The sequence below is a fragment of the Tupaia chinensis genome, unplaced genomic scaffold (assembly GCF_000334495.1).
Source record: "Tupaia chinensis unplaced genomic scaffold, TupChi_1.0 Scaffold000598_1, whole genome shotgun sequence".
NCBI classification, from domain to species: domain Eukaryota; kingdom Metazoa; phylum Chordata; class Mammalia; order Scandentia; family Tupaiidae; genus Tupaia; species Tupaia belangeri.
This window is the reverse complement of record NW_006160115.1, coordinates 512,474-535,158: the sequence shown is the minus strand read 5'-3', so window position 1 is coordinate 535,158 and position 22,685 is coordinate 512,474. Positions and strand designations below refer to the sequence as shown.

General features: G+C 38.6%; 1 protein-coding gene across 3 annotated transcripts in view; it reads right to left on the bottom strand.

The window, feature by feature from the left end:
* The window catches only part of LOC102478063 (aldo-keto reductase family 1 member C15), a 90,655-nt gene that overhangs the window by 28,097 nt on the left and 39,873 nt on the right, over positions 1-22,685 (bottom strand). The window contains exon 1 of one of the 3 annotated variants that reach the window (XM_027775706.1): positions 557-838. The exons of 1 other annotated variant lie outside the window; for it this stretch is intronic. In XM_027775706.1, the coding sequence (XP_027631507.1) occupies positions 557-628 (72 nt within the window). In that variant the 5' untranslated portion in view covers positions 629-838. Of the gene's footprint in view, positions 1-556; positions 839-22,685 lie in introns of those variants that run through there. One more of the 3 variants, XM_006158466.3, reaches the window with a different exon arrangement.

Genomic DNA, 22,685 nt, shown 5'->3' with positions numbered 1-22,685 from the left:
GTCCTCACATTATCTTTCTAATTTAATATATTACAGAAGGTGAGGCATTATCAACCAGTAATATCTTCTACTATGTTACCACTTACTTGGTAAAGAAAGTTGTCTAAGGAAAATTTAAATCAAATGGAGAAATCATATGGCAAATAGAGATGGTCGTAGTGATGAGAGAAAGTCTAAGGGAATTGTAGGCTGAACCGAAGTGTCTGCTTGAAAGCCATGAAAATACCAATGTAGATTGGTATTTTCTCTGCCAGCCCTAAGGAACCAAGGAAAGATATGGCATTGGAGGAGCTTTGTGAAAATTCAGAGGTTTTCAGAAAAATTTCTAAATTCAGAGTGATAGAGGTGGAAACAGCTTTAGAAAGAAGGACCAAGATTAGAAGTCAATCAGAAAGGATGATGGGAGTTCATCAGTTTCAGTCCTCACTATAAATTTCTGTAGCTCTCCTGGAAGTACATGGGCATTAGGGTTCAAAATCCTTAAAAATCTACACATTAATTCATGATGTTTGAACTCTTAGGCATCCTTATCCTCCAAATTGTCAGTACATCTTACCTGTTCGACAGTAGCAGTGCCAAGTCCCAGGACCGGCATGAAGTTCCCATCATTCAGCTTCACAGACTGCATTATTGTTTTTCACTGTCCAGGCTAATTCAATCCTATTTATATAACTGTGGAACCAGACCTTTTTATAGTCCAGCTTACTTTAATGCCGCTCTGACGAAGTTTGCTTTAAGATTGTGCAATAAGTGAAAGTCCCAAGTTCATCTGACATTCAGCTTGGCTATAGTAAAATTTGCAAGAAAAGAAAGACTTTAATTTGGAGAGTAGCTCAATGGAAGCAAGAGCTAAAATTCCAGTGTGCTTTCTCCACTAAAGGGGGTTAGGGGTTTTTAAGAACTAGGAAAGAGGCAACTGGGATTTGGACAAACATGATTGGTGACTGGAAAAGGGGAAGCGATTGGTAGTGTGCTCCAGGCGCTGTGTGTGTTCAAAGAAATACGCGCGCATCTACATCAGAGGGTGACCTGACCCATCACTTGCACAGGACCAAGAAAAAGGTCAGGGATTGCAGCCAGCAGATGGTGTAGTGGTTGCATCACTGGACTCCCACATTTCCAAATACGATTCAAATCCCAGACCCAATGACTTGAAACTCAGGTGTGTGTGCATGCCTGCCCAAGATTCCAGGAGAAGAATGGAAGAGAAGGGATCACAATGTGGCCATCCCCCCAGGGAAGGAGGAGGGGGCCCATTTCTCACTTTACCTCTCACAGGTCTCTCTCTCTCTCTCCAGACTAAAAATGCCATAAGGTAAAAATCCCTTAGGGGAAAAAAAAAGTTATTTTGTGATCCATTAGTCATTAGTCATAGAGATGTTTGCTGTAGTGTTGGAGACAGAAACCAGCCCAGTCCTGAGAGATAGCCAGAAGGGAAGAATGCAGGAGAGAGTTGAAGGCAACTCCATTCCCGGAAAGAAAGCCAAAGGGACTGCATGGTTAACCAGGTGGAGCTCCAGGACTGGGCTGTGTCTCAAGATGTTGGACAGCATTCCACGAGCCAAAATGCTGTCTAAATACCAAGTTAATGATAGCTATCGACCTTGTACCAGGAATATAACCTACAAAGAATGTCATGTATATTGCACATTTATTCTTTATAGCTAAACTCACCCACTGCTTACCTGAGTTAATTTGGAATAAACGGGCTCTGCTCTGGCACAGTTTTGCTTCTCCTCCAAGAGAGCTTTAGCCCCCTGCTTTAACCTTTTCCTCATTTCTTTTCTCAACGTTTTTTGACACCCTACGTTCAAGCCCTGAATTTCTCACACTATGGAAGCAGTGACAGGATGTAGTGATATAGCCAAGAGATTTCTAGTTTTAGCAAAAACTAGCTTTTAGATGTAACTTTTATTATCAAAATATTTCCATAAGAACAAAACTATATCTTCCTGATGTTAGCTAAGTTTAAACCATAAAAAGTCCCCAAAGAAATGCATGAGCCACTTAAAAACAGTAAGTACTACATAGACACATACATCTAGATTTTTTCAAATATAAATGTCACTTATTCATGACATATTCCTGTACAAATTATTGAGTTTTATAGAGAGAAGAGCATGTTAATTTCCTCCACCATCAGAGCCTAAATCCTACAAAGATCGTCCTCTTTTTAGAATTTAGAAAAAAGCAAAGTGTAGTGTCCTCAGTTCCCATCGACTTTTCCTTTGTCTTGACAAAGCAAAAAAAAAAAAAAAATTAAAAAATAAAAACAGAATTCCTGGATGTCTTTGTGCCTTGGCCAGCTGCACATTTTTTTCTACAGTGGCTTTAATATTTCCCAACACTGATAAACTTTGAGTTATTGCCTGAAACACTATAAGGTCGAACATTTGCTACACATGTTGAAACTAGCCCCACCCTGAGCCAAAAATCTGGATGCATCATATAATTCCTAGACGTGAACCTGTTCATTGCGGATTTGACTAAGTAGAACACCTCTTGTTGCCAGGAAGCTGAAGCTCCTCCTGTACTCAAGTTCCCCTCATCAATGCTTTGAACTGATCACTCTGGCATTTAATGCTTTTTTCTTTGAGTACTAACTGGCCTCATCTTTGGATGGTTTGGTACTTCACCTGTTGAGAATTCTCATTCCTCAGCTTTTGAAGTGACTCCCACCATGGCAAGGAGGAACAAAATGTAGCCTCACACTACCTGTACTCTTTAGAATATAATCACGAGGCCCCGTGTCTATTAAAAGGGGCTGGGGCAGGGGGGAAGGTGAGTCAAGCAAGTTTTCAGTGGCCAACATAGGTTTATCTTTATCTGTGAATGACAGGTCCCAAGGATATCTGGGATACCATTTAACATAATTTGTTGCTATTTTGGAGACAGAGGAGACAAAAGCTTTGGAGGACCTAAGAAGAAATTTGGGAACAAAAATAAAAATAGGAATCTTATAGGAAAGGAAGCCAGATAAATTTCCTGAAAAGTAGACGAAGGACTTTGGGGAGGTTGGAGACACAATTTTCAGGTGCATATTATCCAGGGACGCACCAAGCCTTAAGGGTTACCAGTACAAACAGAGTTTTTTTTAAATAATCGGGACCAGCAGTTAGCATAATGGCTATGTCGCTGGACTCTCACGTAGTTGACCGCAGTTCACATCCCAGACCCAGTGGCTTAAAACTCACGCTGGACGCATGTGCATGTGTGCCTAAGATCCCGAGAGGAGAACGGAAGAGAAGGGATTATGGTGTGGCCACCCCCCCCCCAGGGTGTGATTTCTGGTTTTCTGTCTCTCTGTCTCTCTCTGTCTGTCTGGCGAGCGCACGTGCCCTATAGCAAAAAGAAGAACCTCTCCAAAAAAAGGATAATAATAACTTTTAGATTCTTACCTATCCTATATTACTTTCCCTAAAATTTTCTGAAAATATGTAGAGTATTCCTTACTCACTCTCTTGCCCCCCAAAATTTTACTATGATCCTTATATGTAAACTCCAGGGTGTGAAAATGTCTTGTTGATGACCAAAAATACTATTCAGTGTTTGTACTAGGGTTTGCAACTTTTCTTGGTCCAATATGAATACTTTTTCTTTTGTCCCTGCAAATGTCAACAAGACAACTACTTGATTATCTTGGTTATATCATCTATAAATTGGGGGAAGGGGATATTCCTTCTCTTGGGTAAGTTGTAACTACTTACAGACTAACAAATTAGCCTTCAACTATTTCATAAGTGCCAGCAAAAGACATGAGACTCCTGGATCATAGACAAAAAGACTATTTTTTAATCTTTATTTTCAATTTTTTTTTAGTTATCAGAAGGTGCATGTACTCACCAAACAGAAACAAATAGACAGAGGGATAAGAAGAAAGCACTGCCAAATGGGGTACAGTCCTGCAGCAATTCTCCATTTCTCCATCCCGTAAAGATTTGGGGCATGCAGGCATATGTGCATGGTGTGTTTTCAAGCCTCCAGGCTGGAATTCGAAGGGCAGTTGGCCATGGTGGATCTGGCTTTCTTTAACCACCAGGCTATGGGACTAGCCCTGTGTTATTTTACTTTTTGATTGTCAGAGGGTATGTGCACCTCCTGAGAGAGGCAAAGAAACAGAAAGAGAGAGAAATCACCCTCCAATGGGGCATGATCATGCTGCAATCATCTCTCCTCCATGTCTTCATCCTGATGGAGTTTTAGGCATGCACACACACGAGCCCAGTGTGTTTTTCAAGCTGCCAGGGCTAGGATTCAAATCATAGTCAGCCTTGTAGGATCTGGCTCCCTTAACCACTGGGCTAAAGGCTGGCTCGACAAAGGAAGACACTAAAGGTCCATGACAGATGCATGTATATTCAGTGGGTGAAGTTTCAGGAGTTCTCGGGAGATTCACTGCATTGATAGTGCATGATGAGAAAGCCTTTTTTGTTTTTATTTTTTTGTCTGGAAGATTATGAGGAGTCTTCAAGTCTTATTTTGGAATAAGAGGCAATTTTTAGCACAACTCTATTTAAATACATATGTACATTTATGTTGTATATTTATATACATTGTAACATTTACATATTTATAAAATAACATCTCATACATAACTACATAAATGTTCCTATTTGTATTAACTATTATATATAGGTATTTTAAGCAAGGCATTTTCCCATTCTTCCGTATAATGATGCTGTCAAGCTCTCAGAAGGAAGAATTGGTGGGACCAGCAGTTAGCGAAATGACTATGTTGCTGGACTCACATATGGTCGACCGTGGTTTGAGTCCCGGACCTGGTGACTTAAACTCACGCCGGGCACGTGTGCGTGCATGCCCAAGATCCCAAGAGGAGAATGAAGGAGAAGGGATTGCAGCGTGGCCATCCCCCTTAGGGGGTGATTTCTCGCTTTCTCTCTGTCTTTCTGGTGAGCACACGTACCCTATAGGAGAAACCTCTCAAAAAAAAAAAAAAGGAATTGGTCACAAAATAAGGTGGTTTTCTCATTCATTGGGCTGGCTATTGAGGAACTGCCAAAAGTAAAGTAGAAGCATTTTAAATGGTTTTCTTAGAGACCTGGAGTAATTAGCTAAGACTGGCTTTGGCCGACTTGGTGTTTTAAATGAGATATTTCCATCTTGAGATCCATAAGGGACAGCATTCTGGGCAGACAAGTGGACAAGAGGCTATCGCTAGTAAAGTTGTGGTGGCATGAGTAGGCCCAGAGCACAAAAGACATGATCTTTCTTCAGCTATCAAAATGCTAAGAGTGAAAAGAACCACATTTGTTGATTAAACAGGAAGCTAGAGAATGAAAATTGAAAATACAAAAAAGAATATCCGGCTCTTTAGTGCGGTGATTAAGTGTGGAGGTAGCTGGATCCCACGTGGCTGACCTCAGTTTTATCCCAGCCCAGCAGCTTGAAAACACACTGGGCATATTTGTGTGCATGCTCAAAATTCTTAAAGGGTGTAAAAATGAAAGTAAAAAGATATGGCATGATTACACTCACGAAGGTATGCTTTGTCTGTCCCACCTGCTCCCGTTCTCTTTATCTCTGTCGAGGGCACACACCCTCTGACATTTAAGAAAACAATACAAAAAGGGATCAACTGGAATTGTTTATAATCATATCAACATTTTAGTAGACTAAATGTCATTTATATTCTGTTGATTTAACATCTATGTTTATTGCAGCATTTTTCACAATTGCTAAGACATGGAACCAGCCCGATTGTCCATGAAGAAAAGAATAGATTGAAAAAGTGTGGCACATATACTCTAAGGAATACTACTCAGTCATAAAAGATAATAAGACCCTGGATTTTGATAGAAAATGGGCAAATATGGAAGCTTTATTGCTGAGTGAAGCAAGCCAGGCTATGAAGGAGAGACATCGTATGTCTCCACTTAATATATACCAACTGTCCACATTCTGTGGCTGAAACTGAAAGATTAGAGGATATAGAAACATGGAGAATGGTTATAGATACTGGATAAAGTATGGGAAGAGTGTGGGAGAAGAAGGAGGGTCTGAGGAAAAACACTAAGGAGAAAAATAGACAGTAGACAGACATTTATGGGACACAGAAATAGATTATTATCTATTGATGGTAATGTATCCCCAACTAGACTAGTGAGAAATATATTCATGTTGGAAAATTCTCTTTACAAACTAAGTGATGTATAGTCACTGAATGTACAAAAGAAATTAAAATAAAATATATTAAATTTTAAAAATAATTAAATTGATGAGATGCACATAAAACAGCTCTACAAAATGGCCAAGGATAGCCATCTTCAGAAAATAACCACATCAGCATAAATACAGGCGTTTATCACTATTGAAAATGTATTGTTGCAATTGGTTGAAAGAGGCTTGTGGACTCCACTTTGGTAAGAAAACAAATTTTTTCCCTGATTGTTTTTTGCACTCATACTTTAATTCAAGAAAAAATAAAAAATATTTTAAAAGCATATGTGATAATTAGAATAATAATAATAATGATTTGAAAAAACATAGAAAAGATATTGAATGGTGAAGTGGGGAAATTAATGTCTGTGTATTGACTGACATGCATGGCATTCCCTTTTGAAAAAGCAATGTAATACACTGTAAAGTTATATGTAACCCAATGTATTATAAAGAAGATTATGATGATAATAATAAAAAAGAACACTTATGAAAACAAAAAAAAAGAATAATAGACATGTTATCATCAACAGGTAATAAATCATTATGGTGTCCCACAAAAAAAAAAAAGCATATGTGTGCATTTGTTTCTTGTGACTGCTATAATAAAATACTACAAACTTAGTGGCTTAAAATAGCACAATTCTAGGTGCCAGCAGGTGGTGTGGGGTTAAGGAACTAGACTCCACATGATCAACCATGGTTTGAGTCCTAAACCTGACAGCTTGAAAAATCACACCAGGCACATGTGCATATGTGCCCAAAATCCCAGGAGGAAGATGGAGGAGAGGGAATTGCAGCATGGCCATCTCCCTGTGGCAGGGGGAGGAAGGATGATTTCTCATTTTCCCTCACACTGTCTCTCTCTGTCCCTCTAGTGAGCACATGTGCCCTATGACAAAAATGTTAAAAAAAAATTATTATCTTGCTGTTTTATAAATTAGAAGTCTAAAATTAGTTTCACTGAACTAAAGTCAAGGTGTCAACAAGGTTCCATCCCTTCTAGAGGATCTTGGGAACAGTTTCTTTCCTTGCCTTTTCAGTCCTTGGGAGACTACCCATATTCCTTGGCTCGTGGCTCTTAGACAGCAAGTGCGTCTCTCTGACTTCTCTTTCTATCCTAGTATCTTCTTTTCTGACTATCTTGCCTCCCTTTTCCTCTTAAACCCTAATAATTACGCCGGGATTATCTCGTTAACCCACCATAATCTACTCATCTCGAGGTCCTCAAGGCAGTCACATACACAATTCCTTTAGTCATAAAAGGTAGCATACTCATAGGATTTAGAGATTAGGACATGGACACCTTTAGGGGCCTATTATTCTTCCCACCACAACATCTTCCCTGTTACTGAGATTTTTAAGTTATTTCAAACAATAATAATGAGTTACAACAAACAATCTCACAGAAGAAGCAATTTTAAACCTAACATTTGAAAAATATTTTTAATTACATCTTTAGGACAAAAACTAAGAAGTCAAGTTCTTATTAAAAATAAAAATATCATGGGACCAGCAGTTAGCGTAATGGCTATGTCGCCGGACTCCCATGTAGTCGACCGCTGTTCATGTCCCGGACCTGGTGGCTTAAAACTCACACCGGGCATGTGTGTGTGCATGCCCAAGATCCCGAGAGGAGAATAGAGGAGAGGGGATTGCGGTGTGCCCATCCCCCCTGGGGGGTGATTTCTCGCTTTCTATCTCTCTGTCTCTCTCTGTCTGTCTGGCGAGCGCATGCGCCCTATCGCAAAAAAAAAAAAAACGCTCCAAATAAAATAAAATAAATAAAATGTTATTATCTTTCATACATAAAGATGTTTTCATGAAGTTTGACTAAGGTACAATATTAAGTAAGAGTATGTCAATCACTGCCACTACTGAGTAATAAAAATTATTGCTGGTGCAATTATTGTTATGTATATTTAATAATAATTCTACTAGACCAACCAGTGGCCTGACAGTTAAGGCAGCTAGATCTCACATGGCTGACCATGCAGTCTGAGTCCCAGTGGCTTGAAAAAAGCATTGGGCTTAGAGGTCAGGAGGGGGCATGGTAGTTTGGGTGCTGGACTCCCAGTCGACCAACTGCAGTTTGAATCCCAGACCTAGCAGCTTGCTCTCTCACTGCCCCCTTCCCCAGACTCATACCCCCCAATCTCCCCATCTCTCTCTGGTGAGTACACATGCCCTATAGCAAATAAAATAATAATTAAAAAATTAAATAATTATTTAAAACAAACACACATTGGGCTGATGTGTGTGCATGCCCCAAATCCTGAAAACTGAGAGAAATAGAAGAGGAGAGATTATAGCATGGCCGTCCCCTGTGGGAGGTGCTTTCTCCCTGTACTTCTCTGTCACTGGCAAGTGTGTGAACCCTCTGGGGGGAAAATTATTGCTAAGAAGATTTAAAATGAAATGTTATTGCTTTAATTTACATTTTCATGATGACTAAAGAGGATTCCGCTGCAATTTATGGATATTTCAGATATTGAAAACTAGAATGACAACTAACTCAGGTTGCAAAAAGTTTTATGTGATCATTTCGGGTAAGATATACAGAGTATGCATATTCAGGAACCCTCTGAGATTTTTGTAGTGTATACATTCAAAAGTGGAAGGGAACCAGCAGTTAGCGTAATGGCTTTGTCACTGGACTCCCACGTAGTCGACCGCGGTCCGCGTCCTGGACCCAGTGGCTTAAAACTCACGCCTGGCGCGTGTGCATGCGTGCCCAAGATCCTGAGAGGAGAATGGAGGAGAAGGGATTGCGGCATGACCATCCCCCCTGGGGGGTGATTTCTTGCTTTCTGTCTCTATGTCTCTCTCTGTCTGTCTGGCAATTGCACACGCCCTCTAGCGAAAACCTCTCAAAAAAAAAAAAAGTGGAGAAAGGAAAAGGTATGTATAAGAATTTAAATACCAGATTTAAGATTGTAGTTATGGAACCAGCAGGTGGCAAGGTGGTGTAAGGAGCTGGACTCCCACATGGTCAAATGCAATTTGAGTCCTGGACCTGATGACTTGAAAATCAAATCACACCAGGCGTGTGTGCATGCATGCCCAAAATCCCAGGATGATAATGGATTGTGACACAGTCATCCACCCTGGGGTTGATTTCTCACTTTCTTGCTGTTTTGTTCTGTCTCTCCCTGGCAAATACACATGCTCTATGGCAAAAAACTAAACTAAAATAAAATAAAATTATAGTAGTTACTTTGGGTGCAAGAAAGGGAATCAGATCATAGAAGATTAAAATACATTACTACTTCCATTGGAGTAAACTCTTTAATATTGCATCTATATTGGTTTATCAATTCTAACAAATGTTTTATGGATTTTAGCAAATATTTAATGATGTCCATCTACCATTATAGTACTATACAGTTTATTTTCACTGTCCTAAAAATTCCCTATGTTTTACCTATTCATCACTTCTTCCCTCTCCCTGAATCCCCAGAAACAACTGATCTTTTCTTTCCTTTTGAGTAATTTTAGGCTTATACAAAAAAATGAGTGAAAGGTATTGAATTTCCATATATTCTCTCACCATTCTCCTCAAACTCCCCTATTTTTATCATCTTACATTACTGTGATGCATTTATTACAATTGACATACCAATATTGGTACATCATTAAGTAAAGTCTATATATTTTTTTCTTTTTGTGGAGAGGTTTTTACTATAGGGCGCGTGTGCTCACCAGAAAGACAGAGAGACAGAAAGCAAGAAATCACCCTCCAGAGGGGATGGCCACTCCGCAATCCCTTCTCCTCCATTCTCCTCTTGGGATCTTGGGCACGCACGCACACAAGCCCAGCGTGAGTTTAAGCCACCGGGTCCAGGACTCACTCACCCCACGGTCGACTACATAGGAGTTCAGCAACATAGCCATTATGCTAACTACTGGTCTCAGGTATCAATTTTTTATCAGACATATGTTTTGCAAATATTTTCTCCTATTAGTGACTTTTATTTTATTCTTTTAATTTTAAAGACAGTGTTTTTCACAGAACATGATTTTTTTTTTTTTTTGTAATTTGCTTGAGGGTGCATGAACTCACTGGAGACATTTGTGCATGTGTGCTCAAAAAACTAAAAAGGAGGAAGCACTGGAGGATAAAGGACTGTGGCATGACCATGCCCCATGGAAAATGCGCTCTTATGTTCCCTCTGCCTGTCCCTCTCTTTGTCTCTGGTGAGTGCACACACCCTTTGGCAAATTTAAAAAAAAAAAAAAAAGAATCTAATACACATTAATAAGGACCAAGAATTTAGTCTTGCTTGTATTAGGTTCTAGCTTTCTGCTCCGTGATGTTATATTTTCCTTTCAAGAGAGATTCCCAGAGGTGAGAGTAGTGCATGGGAAGTTGTGTGTACTCCAGCTTCGGTGTTTACTGCATGGTCCTCAACAGGCTGTCCCATAGCAGAGCAGCAATATTCTCTGACAATTTTCATTCTTCTCATCTCCACTAACTCTCACCTTAACCATTTCTCAAGATCATTCATTCTTGGCAAGAGAAAGCAGTTACTACATTACAGAAATAACTGAGAAACAACTTCCATTGCAATCCACCTTCAAACAAGGGACTGACAGATAATGTTCTTGACTACTGAGTTTCATCTCTTTTGCCAAATTGGAAAATAGACAGAAACGGGGGAAAATCCATCACCCAAAATAATCAGTAGGTGTCAGTAAGATCAGACCCCGGTACAGAATGAAGTCTGACTATCTTGTCTTTCTGTACATGGAATAACTTCAACCTGTTGAAATTAAGAATCAAGTGAGCCCCAGAGTCACGCAGAAACATAATCCTGACAATCCGGGTCAGCTCTCATTTATCCTAGGTCTATTTTCTTTTGAACTCTCAACACCCAGACTGTTGTCATTACTTCTCAGGTGCATAAGCATCACATCCCTGTACAGATGTGAAGTGGTCATCATTTAATTCCACGCACTAATATTTGGGATCCATTGCCTGTCACTCTTCTGGCTAAGGAAACCTTGTTCTTTTCTGCCTTTACAGGGTATATGAACCAAGAACAGGCAACACCCCAGCTGCTCCTTGACCGAAGGTTAACTGATGGCATGTAGGAGGAGCAATGTTGCACATGGAAAATAAGAACTGGAGTCAAGGGCCAGCAGGTGTAATGGTTAAACTGCTGAGCTCCCATATGGCTAACCACGGTTGAGTCCTAGACCTGGTGGCTTGAAAATCACACCAAGGGGACTAGCAGATGGTATAATGGTTATGTCACTGGACTTCCACATAGTCAAATGCAGTTCGAGTCCCAGACCTGGTAGCTTAAAACTCATGCTGGGCACATGTGTGTGCATGCCCAAAATCCTGAGAGGAGTCTGGAGGAGAAGGGATTATAGTATGGCCATCCTCCCTGGGGGTTATTTCTCACTTTCTGTCTATCTCTCTTTGACAAGTACATGCACCCTATAGCAAAAATCTTCTCTTAAAAAATAAAAAGAAAGAAAGAAAGAAAGAAAGAGAGAGAGAGAGAGAGAAAGAGAAAGAAAGAAAAAAATGCCAAGTGCATGTGCATATGTGTTGTATGTTAAAACAGAAAGAAAAGTAGTCTGTTTAACAAATTATTCACAACTATTTGACATCATTCCCAATATACTAGCAGAGCTTTAGAGTTCAATTTTTTAAGATTTCTTTATTTTATTTTTTTATTATTATTTTTATTTAATTTGACTAGAGAGAGATAGAGAGAGAGAGGGAAAGTGAGAAAGCAAGTCACCAGGTCTGGAACTTAAACCACAGTCAGTCATATGGGAATCCAACACTCTAACCACAACCCCACCTGCCAGCTCCCTAGAGTTCAATTTAATCTCCTAACTGCCATCTAACTTTTAGATACCTATCATTAGCAAGTACTCCAAAATGAAAGCAAATATTTTATATAACTTATTATCTTGTTCAACATTATCCATAAAATAAAAACCTACAAATATCTTTTCTTTTCTTTCCTTTTTTTCTGTGAGAGAGATTTTAGCTATAGAGTGCATGTGCTTGCCAGAGAGAGAGACAGAAAGAAACCAACCCACAAGGAGTATGGCCATGCCACAATCCCTTCTCCTCCACTCTTCTCTCAAGATTTTGAGCATGCATGCACACACACCTGGCCTGAGTATGAAGCTACCAAGTCCAGGACTCAAATCATGGTTGACTACGTGGGAGTCCAGCGATGTAACCATTAAAAAAGTTTATTTTAAAAATTTAAAAAATTTTTTTAACAAAGACAAAGAGTAGAAGAAAATTGGTAATGTTTTAGACAAAAGCCATAGAATTCTATTTCACCAGTTCAGTCTCATAAACTCTCTCTTGTATTGAATTTGCAGTGTTACTGTGGTCTGATAATTCCATTTAAATCCTGGAAGTTAACATCCAACATTATTATTGATATTTCCAAACTTGTCCTTATCATTAAGTTGGGCTTTTTCTTGGTCATTTTTTGTTCTCTTATTTCTATCTGTCTAGTTGTCCTGGTATAGCACTCCCTTCAGAACTTCTCGAAGAGCTTTTCTAGTGTTGGTAACTCCGTTCACGTTTTGCTTATCTGATAATGTTTCAGGCTTTTCTTCCCATATGAAGGATAATCTGGCCAGATATAGTATTCTTGATTGAAATTGCTTTTCCCTTAACACTTGAAAATATTTTCCCATTCTTTCCTTGCTTATATTGTTTCCAATGAGAGGTCCAATGTTAACCTGATGGGATATCCTTTGAAAGTAACTTAACATTTCTCTCTTGACAAATTTAGAATCTTGTCTGTCTGTGGTTTTGGTCAATCTGGCTTTTCAGTTAAAGGGCCACCTCAGATGCACATGGATTCTCAGTTCAGTAGGTGTTGATCCAGAAGGAGCAAATGAAATATAATTAAACCATTAAAAATGAAACATAAGAACCAGCAGATGGCATAATGGTTATGTCACTTGACTTCCATGCATTCGAACATGGATAGAGTTCCAGACCCAGTGGCTTAAAACTCATGCCAAAAGCATGTGCATGCATACCCAAAATCCTGAGAGGAAAATGGAGAAGATGGGATTGTGGCATGGCCATCCCCCATGAGGGATGATTTCTTGCTTTCTGTTGCTCTGTCTCTAGAGAGTGCACTCTCTCCCCATAGCAAAGAACCCTCTAAAAAAAAAAAAAAAAAAAAAAAAAAAAAAAAGGAAAAAAAAAAGAAAAATTATGTCCTAGCTGAAATAGTCCACACTAAATGCTGTTGTGTGACAGTTTGAGCCTGCATGGGAAGCCCAGGTTCCTTTCCTAGCCCAGTCTAAAAACTGGGTGTGATAATGAGTACATGTAGTCCCAACTAGCAGGGAGGCTAAGGCAAGAGAACCACAATACAGTAAGAACTTGTTTTAGAAAATACCACACACACAAAAAAAAATTAAACATATGAATATTGTATTAATAAAGAATTTGTGAAATATAAACTAAGGGATTTTAATGTGTTAAGTGAGAAATCAGAGTAAATCAATTATTTCATGTGGTCATACAGTTTGCATTTTTAAAATGAGGATATATTGCAAATGGATAAGGATGGTTTAGTCTGGCTCCTTTACGGCCTATTTGATCATGTTTGAAGGTCACCAGGTAAACAACTTATGTTACTAGTTATACTCTGCTTCCCGTGCTTGTTATGTAATTATGACTCTGCTGTTCCATGCTACTGAATGTAACCATGTATGTGACAGTTTGGTATGTGGCAATGAGTCACTGTTGTCTGCCACCCTTTTTAGAGAAAGGAGCACCTGGTCCTCCCATTGCCCTGCTTTGTGCTGCCTAGCTCCGCCCTGTTGGCTAGCCCTGCTCGGCTCTGCCTTAGTTTAGCTTGGTAAGTCCTGAGGGCCTTGGCTTGGCTTGGCTTGGCTTGGTCTCAGTTCAACTTGGCTCAGTTCCATGCACTGTGAACTCCAAGAGGGAGGAAGGTGCTCTAGGAGCAAACGTTCTCCTTGCACATTACCAACTCTAAGAGGGAGGAAGGGCCTATAAGCACACTATGGGCTTTGTGAGTCTAAGAGCTCTGTGAGCTCCCCACTAAACTCAGCCAATAAACAATATAACATCAGTGCCTCGTGTCTTCTTCCAACTCCCTGTGTCTCTGTGTTTCTGTCCCAGTAAGACTAAAACCAATCGCCTTGTCTGTCAGCCCTTGTCTATCAAACTCTCTTTTGTCAAATAAGGGGAATTCATCTTTCTCAGGATTCTTTCCTTCCTCAGTTGTCAAATAAGGGGGAATTCATCTTTCTCAGGATTCTTTCCTTCTTGGTTAACAGAGAGTGAAGAGCTTCTCCTTCTGTGCCATCTCTTCTGTCACATACCAACCTTCCCTCAGGGACTTACTCATGGATTTGATGGAGTGGAGAGAGTTTTCTGTCTGAGGCTCTTTGAGCTTTCTCCACAGTCTAGATCTCCTCTAAGTGTCATCAGTCCCCTCTTCTCCCTCTCTGCCAGACCCCACTCATGCCCACCTAATCAATATTCAGCCCCGATCAACTGGGAGGTACTATTAGTCTTGTCATAAAGTGACACTGGGTGTCCCTAGACTTGGTGAGGTCTGGGAACCTTACAGGCTTTAGCTCTGAAGACCTGCCTCTGCCCACTAATCAAGAGGGCCTTTTGGAAATACCACATTTGGGAAGAGTAGAGATATCAGAGATATTTGGGCTATAAGAATTCTAACAAGTGATGGCATGGGTAACAAAAAGTCAAAACCCATTGTCCTTGGCTGTATGATTAAAATTTTCAAGGAAAAAAGTGAGGGACGGTTAGTTTCTCTGAAAAATATGGTGTCAAAGTAGCCCCAGGGAAATTGGCTCTTATGATCTTAACATGTTATCTCTCTAAAAAAATTCACAAAGAGGATGTAAAGGTTGTAAGTAAAAGTTTCTGATAATCTAATTGTTTTACTGTGTAGAAATTTCTATTTTCTATGTAGAAACTGATTGGTTTTCTGAACTGCAAAACCAAGCATTAAGCAGAACCAGAATGAACCAAAAGCAGGGAGATGTTTGACAGAATTGCATGCTAAGCAGCCAATGCAATGCACCCGAATTAAAGAGGTAACGCTGGTTGGTATAAAAGAAGCATAGACTCATGGAGAGCATGACCACCTAGTCCTTCCTGAGTCCTCCTTTTAGTTCTCGTCATTAAGTTGACATGCTTTAATTATTCTGTTAGTTTTTTTAGATTTTGTAAGAATGAAAGATAGATTGGTCTATTGATGGGATTATTCCATTCAGCACAGCATTGTACATGCTGATAAGCTACTGATATATGCTAAAAGTTAAAATTCTAACCAATATTAATATGCATAATTTTATTAATACATACAGGTTTACAAGCTTGATAGTTCCTCTGGGAGATATCAAATCCCCCAAGGTGAGGTACAGGCATTCAGGTAGCCCTATAATAAAGATACCAGAACTGGCTTTGGAGGGACCTCTGTATTGGGGACAAAAGACTAGAAAACTCCTGTCCAGGAACTTGGTAGGGTGAAAGTCTCAAGGCATGGGGTGGGATGAGTTAAAACTGGAGATCCTGGCTACCTTCTCCCTTCCTGTCTTCTTACATTCCCTGTTTCCTCTTTGGTTAAGCTTCTTCCTTTTGGACTCTCCCATTAGCTACACTCTCAGAGACTGGAATCAAGAGGTTTAGCCATAGAAATAAAAGTCTAAATCAAAAGTGCATTCCCTAGCTAAAGCTTTTGTATAGTCGATGAGGCAGATGCTTTGTAAAACCTCCAAACTGGGCTCTGGCCCCTGGCAGCACTCAGACACTCCTTATAGGATCTATGGGAGCTTAGGTCCTCTTCTCAGTGCAAGATGCCTCTGGCAGCACTCAGCCACTCCTTATAGGATCTGTGGGAGCTTAGGTCCTCTTCTCAGTGCAAGATCTCTCACAAATCATAACAGATCTAGAAAAGTTCTTAGATAACAAATTGGCAATTCACCTTAACCTTGGATTTCACTTTAAAAGTATCCAAGAATCACTAGTGGTAATCCTGAAAGCTGGGAACTTCTCTGAAGACAGAATCTGGAAACAGCCCAGATCAGAGCCTCTGCCTCAGAAACTCTTTTTCCATTGTGGGCGGCCTGGGGGCTGGACAGTGCTCATGACTGGCATCCTCATGTCCCCATACTGGGGCCTTGTCTTAAATCCATGCTGGCCTCTGAAATTGGGGATTGATGGGGTCTGAAGCCCCAATGGGTCCCCTTGGACATCTGGCAATCTCATTGGAAAGCCTTCGGTAACCCTTAAAGTGACTAATAAGAATTAAGGTTACTTTAAATAATTTCTATCTAAATCAGTGGTTAAAGTTGTTTCTAAAAGTACACTCATAAGAAAGGGAAATAGTAGCAAACAGGTTGGCTGACCATGTGTCAAAAAGAGAAAAAGAAAATTATGAGACCAAGCCAGGAGAGAGTTCTGTACCAGCAACTAGAATCCTGTTGTTGCCAGAGCTCCCTACCCTGTGCAACCATGTCAGCAGCAGACATGTTACACTCATCATGTAACCAGCATCAGGAAAAACACCCAACAGAGGCCAAGCCAGTCCCCTGGAGTCCAGGTTATAGGAACCTCCCTTTATGAGGACTTAGAAAGAGACTTTACTGAAGTTGAGACATGCCAAGGCTACCAATATCTGTTGGTACTAATCTGCATCTACATTGTACTGTGAGGTGTGGTGTAGATGAAGGAAGGTAATTCTTATGCTATCCAGGCCTTTCAAATAGAGATTTTGTCAAATATAGCATGATTGACAGACCGTCTAGGAGACTAGGATTAGTTCCAGGCATAAATTGAAAAACTGACAAAAAAAAATTCAGAGTCATTCAGTCATTAAAAATAATAAAAACCTGTCATTTATTACAAAGTATAAAAATATAGAAGATGTAATGCTAAGCGAGGCAAGACAAACTATGAAAGACAGACTTTGTATTTTCCCACTCAATATATACCAAATGTCTGCACTGTATGGCAGAAACTGAAAAGCTGTGAGGTAGTGATTGCTAACTTCCCTTCTCTCTCTCTACCTCCCTCTCTTTCTGTCTCTCCCCAGCAAGTGCACATGCCCTACAGCCTGACAGATAAGGGACTTATAACTAAAATATATAGGGAACTCAAGCAGTTTACCATCAAAAAAAATCCAATTATAAAGTGGGCAAAGAAGCTAAACAGACAACTTTTCAAGGAAAACATACTAATGGACAAAAGGCACAAGAAAAAATGTTCAAAGTGTTTTATCATATAGAAAATGCAGACTAAAATCACAATGAAGTATCATTTAATTCCAGTCAGAATGACTACGATTAAAAAAAAGAAGAAGAAGAAAGAAAGAAAGAATGACAAGTACTGGTGAGGCTGTGGTGAAAGGGGAATTCTCCTACACTGTTAATGGGAATGTGTATTAGTACAGCCACTGTGGAGAACAATATGGAGGTTCCTCAAAGACCTACAAATAGAACCACCATACAATCCAGTAATTCCACTTCTGGGTATTTACCCTAAGGACAGGAAAACACTCAGTCAGAAAGACACTTGTACATCCATGTTTATTGCATCATTATTCCCAATTGTCAAGACATGGAGTCAACCAAAGTGCCCAAGAACGAATGACTGGATTGAAAAAAATATGGCATATTTGCACTACGGAATCAGCCATTAAAAATAATGAACATCTGTCATTTAATACAAAGTGTACAAATCTAGGAGTTTTGATGCTAAGTGAAGCAAGATGGACTAGGAAAGACAGACTTTGTATGTTCCCACTCCATAGATAGCAAATGTCTGCACTTTATGGCAGAAATTGAAAAATTGGGAAAATATCACATCAGAGACAGCAAATGTGGATATCAGAGATGGTATAGGAGTGGTTGGACAACTGGGGATAGGAGGAAGGGAATCAGGAGAAAAAATAAAATTTAACAGACACAGGATGGAAAGTTATTGTATATGGTAATATATTTGGTTTGCTTAATATACAACTCATTTATGCTTTGAGATCCTACATCAGATGATTTAAAAGCATACAATGATTAAACACAAATTTTTAAAAATTAAATAAAATTTCAAAAAGATAATAACTGCAAAAAGAGAAAATAATGACCCTATGCAGTATTAAAGGGATTAATTCACCAAGAAGATATAACAAATATAAATATTCATGCACTCAACACTAGGGCCTTCATGTTAAAGAATGACTGCTAGATCTAAAGAGAGAAATAGACGGCAACACACTAATTGTTGTGGATTTCTATACCCCATTGTTATCACAGCACAGGTCACCTAGACAAAAAATAAACAAAGAGACACAGGGGCTAAATGATAACCATAAATCAAAAGGACCTGACAAACATTTATAGAGCATTTTACTCAAAAACTACAAAAACACATTTTTCTCAGCCTCACATGAAACATTCTCAAAGACTGATCACAGAGTAAGGCACAAGACAAGCATTTACAAATGTATGAGGGTAGAAATGTGTAGAAGTTCATAAATATATATAAAACATATTTGTAAGTATAAAAGTGTATAAATCTATCTAGCATCTTTTCTGACCACAGTGTAATTAAATTTGAAATCAGCAACAGAAAGAGCCTTGGAAAATACACAAAACATGGAAGCTAAACAATTTACCCATGAATGATTTCAAAATTTCTGAGAAAATGAAGACTGAAATTTTAAAATGTATTGCACCAGTGACAATGAACACACAGTTCTCCATAATCTTTGAGACACAGCAAAGAAAAACATTTATAACAAATAGTCCTCACAAGAAAAAAATAGAAAGATAACAAATAAGGCCATTTGATGGCATGGTGATTGAGGCAGCTGGATCCCACATGGCCAACAGTACAATTTGGGTCCTGGACCAGGCAGTTTGAAAAACATACCATGGCATAAGCAGGTATGCCCAAAATCCCAAAGAAAGAAAAAAATGAAGATGAAACCATCCTCCATAGGGGGTGCTTTTTCACTTTAAAAAAAGAAAAAGAGGGACTGGCAGGTGGTATGGTGGTTAAGGTGTTGGATTCCCACATGACTAACCAAAGTTCAAGTTCTGGATCTGGCCACTTGCTTTCTCACTTCCTCTCTCTCTCTCTCCTTTTTCCTCTTTGGCCAAATTAAAATAATAATAATTCTAAAAGAAGATGGCAAGTAAATAAGTTTTGAGACAATACTAATCTGAGAGGCTAATAAAGATAATAAACTTGTTTATGTTTCCTTGAAAGAGATGATATTGGAAAATACAGTTTTTTGTAATAATGTTTGTCTTAAAAGATAATATTCTGTTCTTCAGATAATGGAAGTTATTTTATTTTATTTAGATAAACTGAAAGTGCTTCAATATTGGAAAGCTTTTTTGATTTAAAACCTTTCAGGACTTATAACATACTACTTGTTAAATTTTAGGAGAATACACTAATTTTCCTATATCAGAATAAAGCTTCTAAAAAATAAATGCTTTCAGTAGCAGGTAGGAATGGCATTGCTTAATAAGCAGGATAAACATTTGGGGAGTGTTTTAACATATTTGTACTTGTTCATTGTGAAAAGCATACTTGACTAAAAATGTGTGTGGCTAAGAAACCACTTTTGTAGTTCAACTGTAGTTTTGTAGTTTTCTGTGTGCTTAGCTTATTGTATTCAATTATTATTGTACTTAAGCTAAAATAAGGATTAAAATTGTATTTAAAGAGATCACTGTTACTCTGTGGAACTGAACTTTTTGTGTGCCATTTGCAAACATTATGAATCAGTGCTTGGGAAATTTATGCTTTCTCAGCCTGTTAATAAAAGGAATAAAGTATGAAAAAAAATAACCTAATGATGCATCTCAAGGAACTTGAAAGCAATGACAACAAGTCTGAGAGTACTAGAAGAAAAAATTGTAAAGATTAGAGCAGAAATAAATAAAATTGAGAATTAAAAAAAAAGGAATCAATGAAACAAAAGTTTTGATTTTTTTTTTTTTTTTTGAGAAGATAAATAAAATTGACAGGCCAATTTTTAGACTAATCAAGAGAAGCAGTGAAAGGAACCAAGTAGGGACCAGCAGTTAGTGTAATGGCTATGTCACTGAACTTCCACGTAGTCGACCACGGTTCGTGTCCTGGACCGGGTGGCTTAAAACTCATGCCAGGCGCATGTGCGTGCATGCCCAAGATCCCGAGAGGAGAATGGAAGAGAAGGGATTGTGGCGTGGCCATCCCCCTGGGGGGTGATTTCTGACTTTCTGTCTCTCTGTCTCTCTCTGTCTGGTGAGCGCACATGCCCTATAGCAAAAACCTCTAAAAAAATAAAATAAAGAAAGAAAGGAACTAAGTAAATAAAATCCTAATAAAACCTGCAATATTATAACAGATATTACAGAAATGCAAAAGATCATAGCAGTATACTATGAGGAACTATATTCCAACATACTTGAAAGTCTAGAAGAGATAAACAAATTTCTGAATCCACACAATATACCTAGATTGGACCTGGAGAAAATAGAAAGCCTGACCAGACTAATAGCAAGCAATGAGATTAAAACAGTAATAGTCTTCAACAAGGAAAAATTCAACTCCTGCTCCTTGTGGCTTCACTTCAGAATTCTACAAAACTTTTAAGAAAAATAAATGCCGGAATCAGCAGATGGCATAATGATTTGAGTCCCGAATCCAGTGACTTAAAAACTCATGCCAGGTCCATATGTGTGCATGCCCAAGATCCTGAGAAGAGAAAGGATTGTGATGTGTATCCCCCCACCACCAGGGGTGATTTCTTCCTTTCTGTCTCATTGTCTCTATTTCTCTGGTGAGTGCATGAGCCCTATAGCAAAAATCTCTCTTAAGAAAAATTAACCCAAATTCTCCACAAACTATTTCTAAAGATCCAAAAAATCAAACCACAATGAGATATCACCTAGCCCCAGTCAGAATGACCTAGATTTAAAAAAAAAAAATGGTAAGTGCTGGCAAAGGTGTGGTGAAAGGGGAACTCTCTTACACTGCTGGTGGGAATGTACATTGGTCCGGTCACTGTGGAGAACAATTTGGAGATTCCTCAAATATCTACAAAGAGAATTATCATATGAGCCAGCAATCCCACTCCTTGGTATCTACCCAAAGGACAGAAGAACTCTTAATCAGAAAAATGTTTGCACATGGATATCTATTGTGGCATTATTCACAATTGCTAAGACATGGAACCAACCCAAATGCCCATGAACAGATGAATGGTTTGAAAAATTGTGGCATATATACTCTATGGAATACTACTCAGCCATAAAAAAACAAGACCGTGGGTTTTGAAAGAAATTGGATGAATATGGAAGATTTATTGCTGAGTGAAGCAAGCCAGGCTATGAAGGAGAGACATCGTATGTCTCCACTTAATATATACCGAGTGTCTGCACTCTATGACCAAAACTAAATGCCTAAAGGATACAGAAACACAGTAAATGGTTGTGAATACAAGATACAGTAAGGGAAGAGGAGGAGGGAAGGAGTAGAGTCTGAGGAAGGACATTAAGGAGAAAAATAGACTTAGCATTCATGGGACAAAGAAATGGGGTATTATCTGTTGAATATAACTTTATAGTATTATCAACTGAACTGGGGAAAAATGTACACATGTTGAAATATTCACTTTGCAAGCTAAATAATGGGAATGTATAAAAGAACTTGAAATAAAAGGAAATAAAAGATCCAAATGCAAGGAACCCTTCTGAAGTCATTCTATGAAGGCTCCATCACCTTCACACCAAAAGCAAACAAGGACATAACAAAAAATAAAACTACAGACCAATATACCCAAATGCATACAGATACAAAAATCTTTAAGAAAATATTATCAAATCAAATTCAACTTCACATTACAAATATTATACACCATGATAAAGAAAGCTTTATCCCAGGGATGCAAGGATGGTTCAATATACATAGTACAGTAAATGTAATACATCCCATTAACATAAGAAAATATAAAAACCATATGTTCATATCAATTGATGCAGTAAAGCATTTTATAAAACACAACCTCCCTTCATGAATAAGACTTTCAAGAAAATAGGTATAGAAGATGTGATTTCCCAACACAATGAAAGTAATATGTCAAACTCATAGATAATATTATATTGAATGGTGAGAAATTAAAAGCTGTCCCATTAAAAACTGGGACAAGACAACGTTGTCAACTCTCTCCACTCCTATTCAACATAGTAATCCTTAGCCAATCAAGCAAGAGTGTAAAATAAAAGTCATTCAAAAAGGAAAAGAAGAAGTGGAATTGTCTCTATTCATAGATGGCATAATTATTTACACAAAAAATGCAAAGGAATTTACAAAAAAAATCTAAAATGATAGGATATAAAATCAATATACAAAAATATATAACATTTGTATACACTAACAATAAACAGAATGAGACAGAATTGAAGAGAGTAATTCCATTTACGATAGCCACAAAAAGAGAACTATTCTCAGAGCA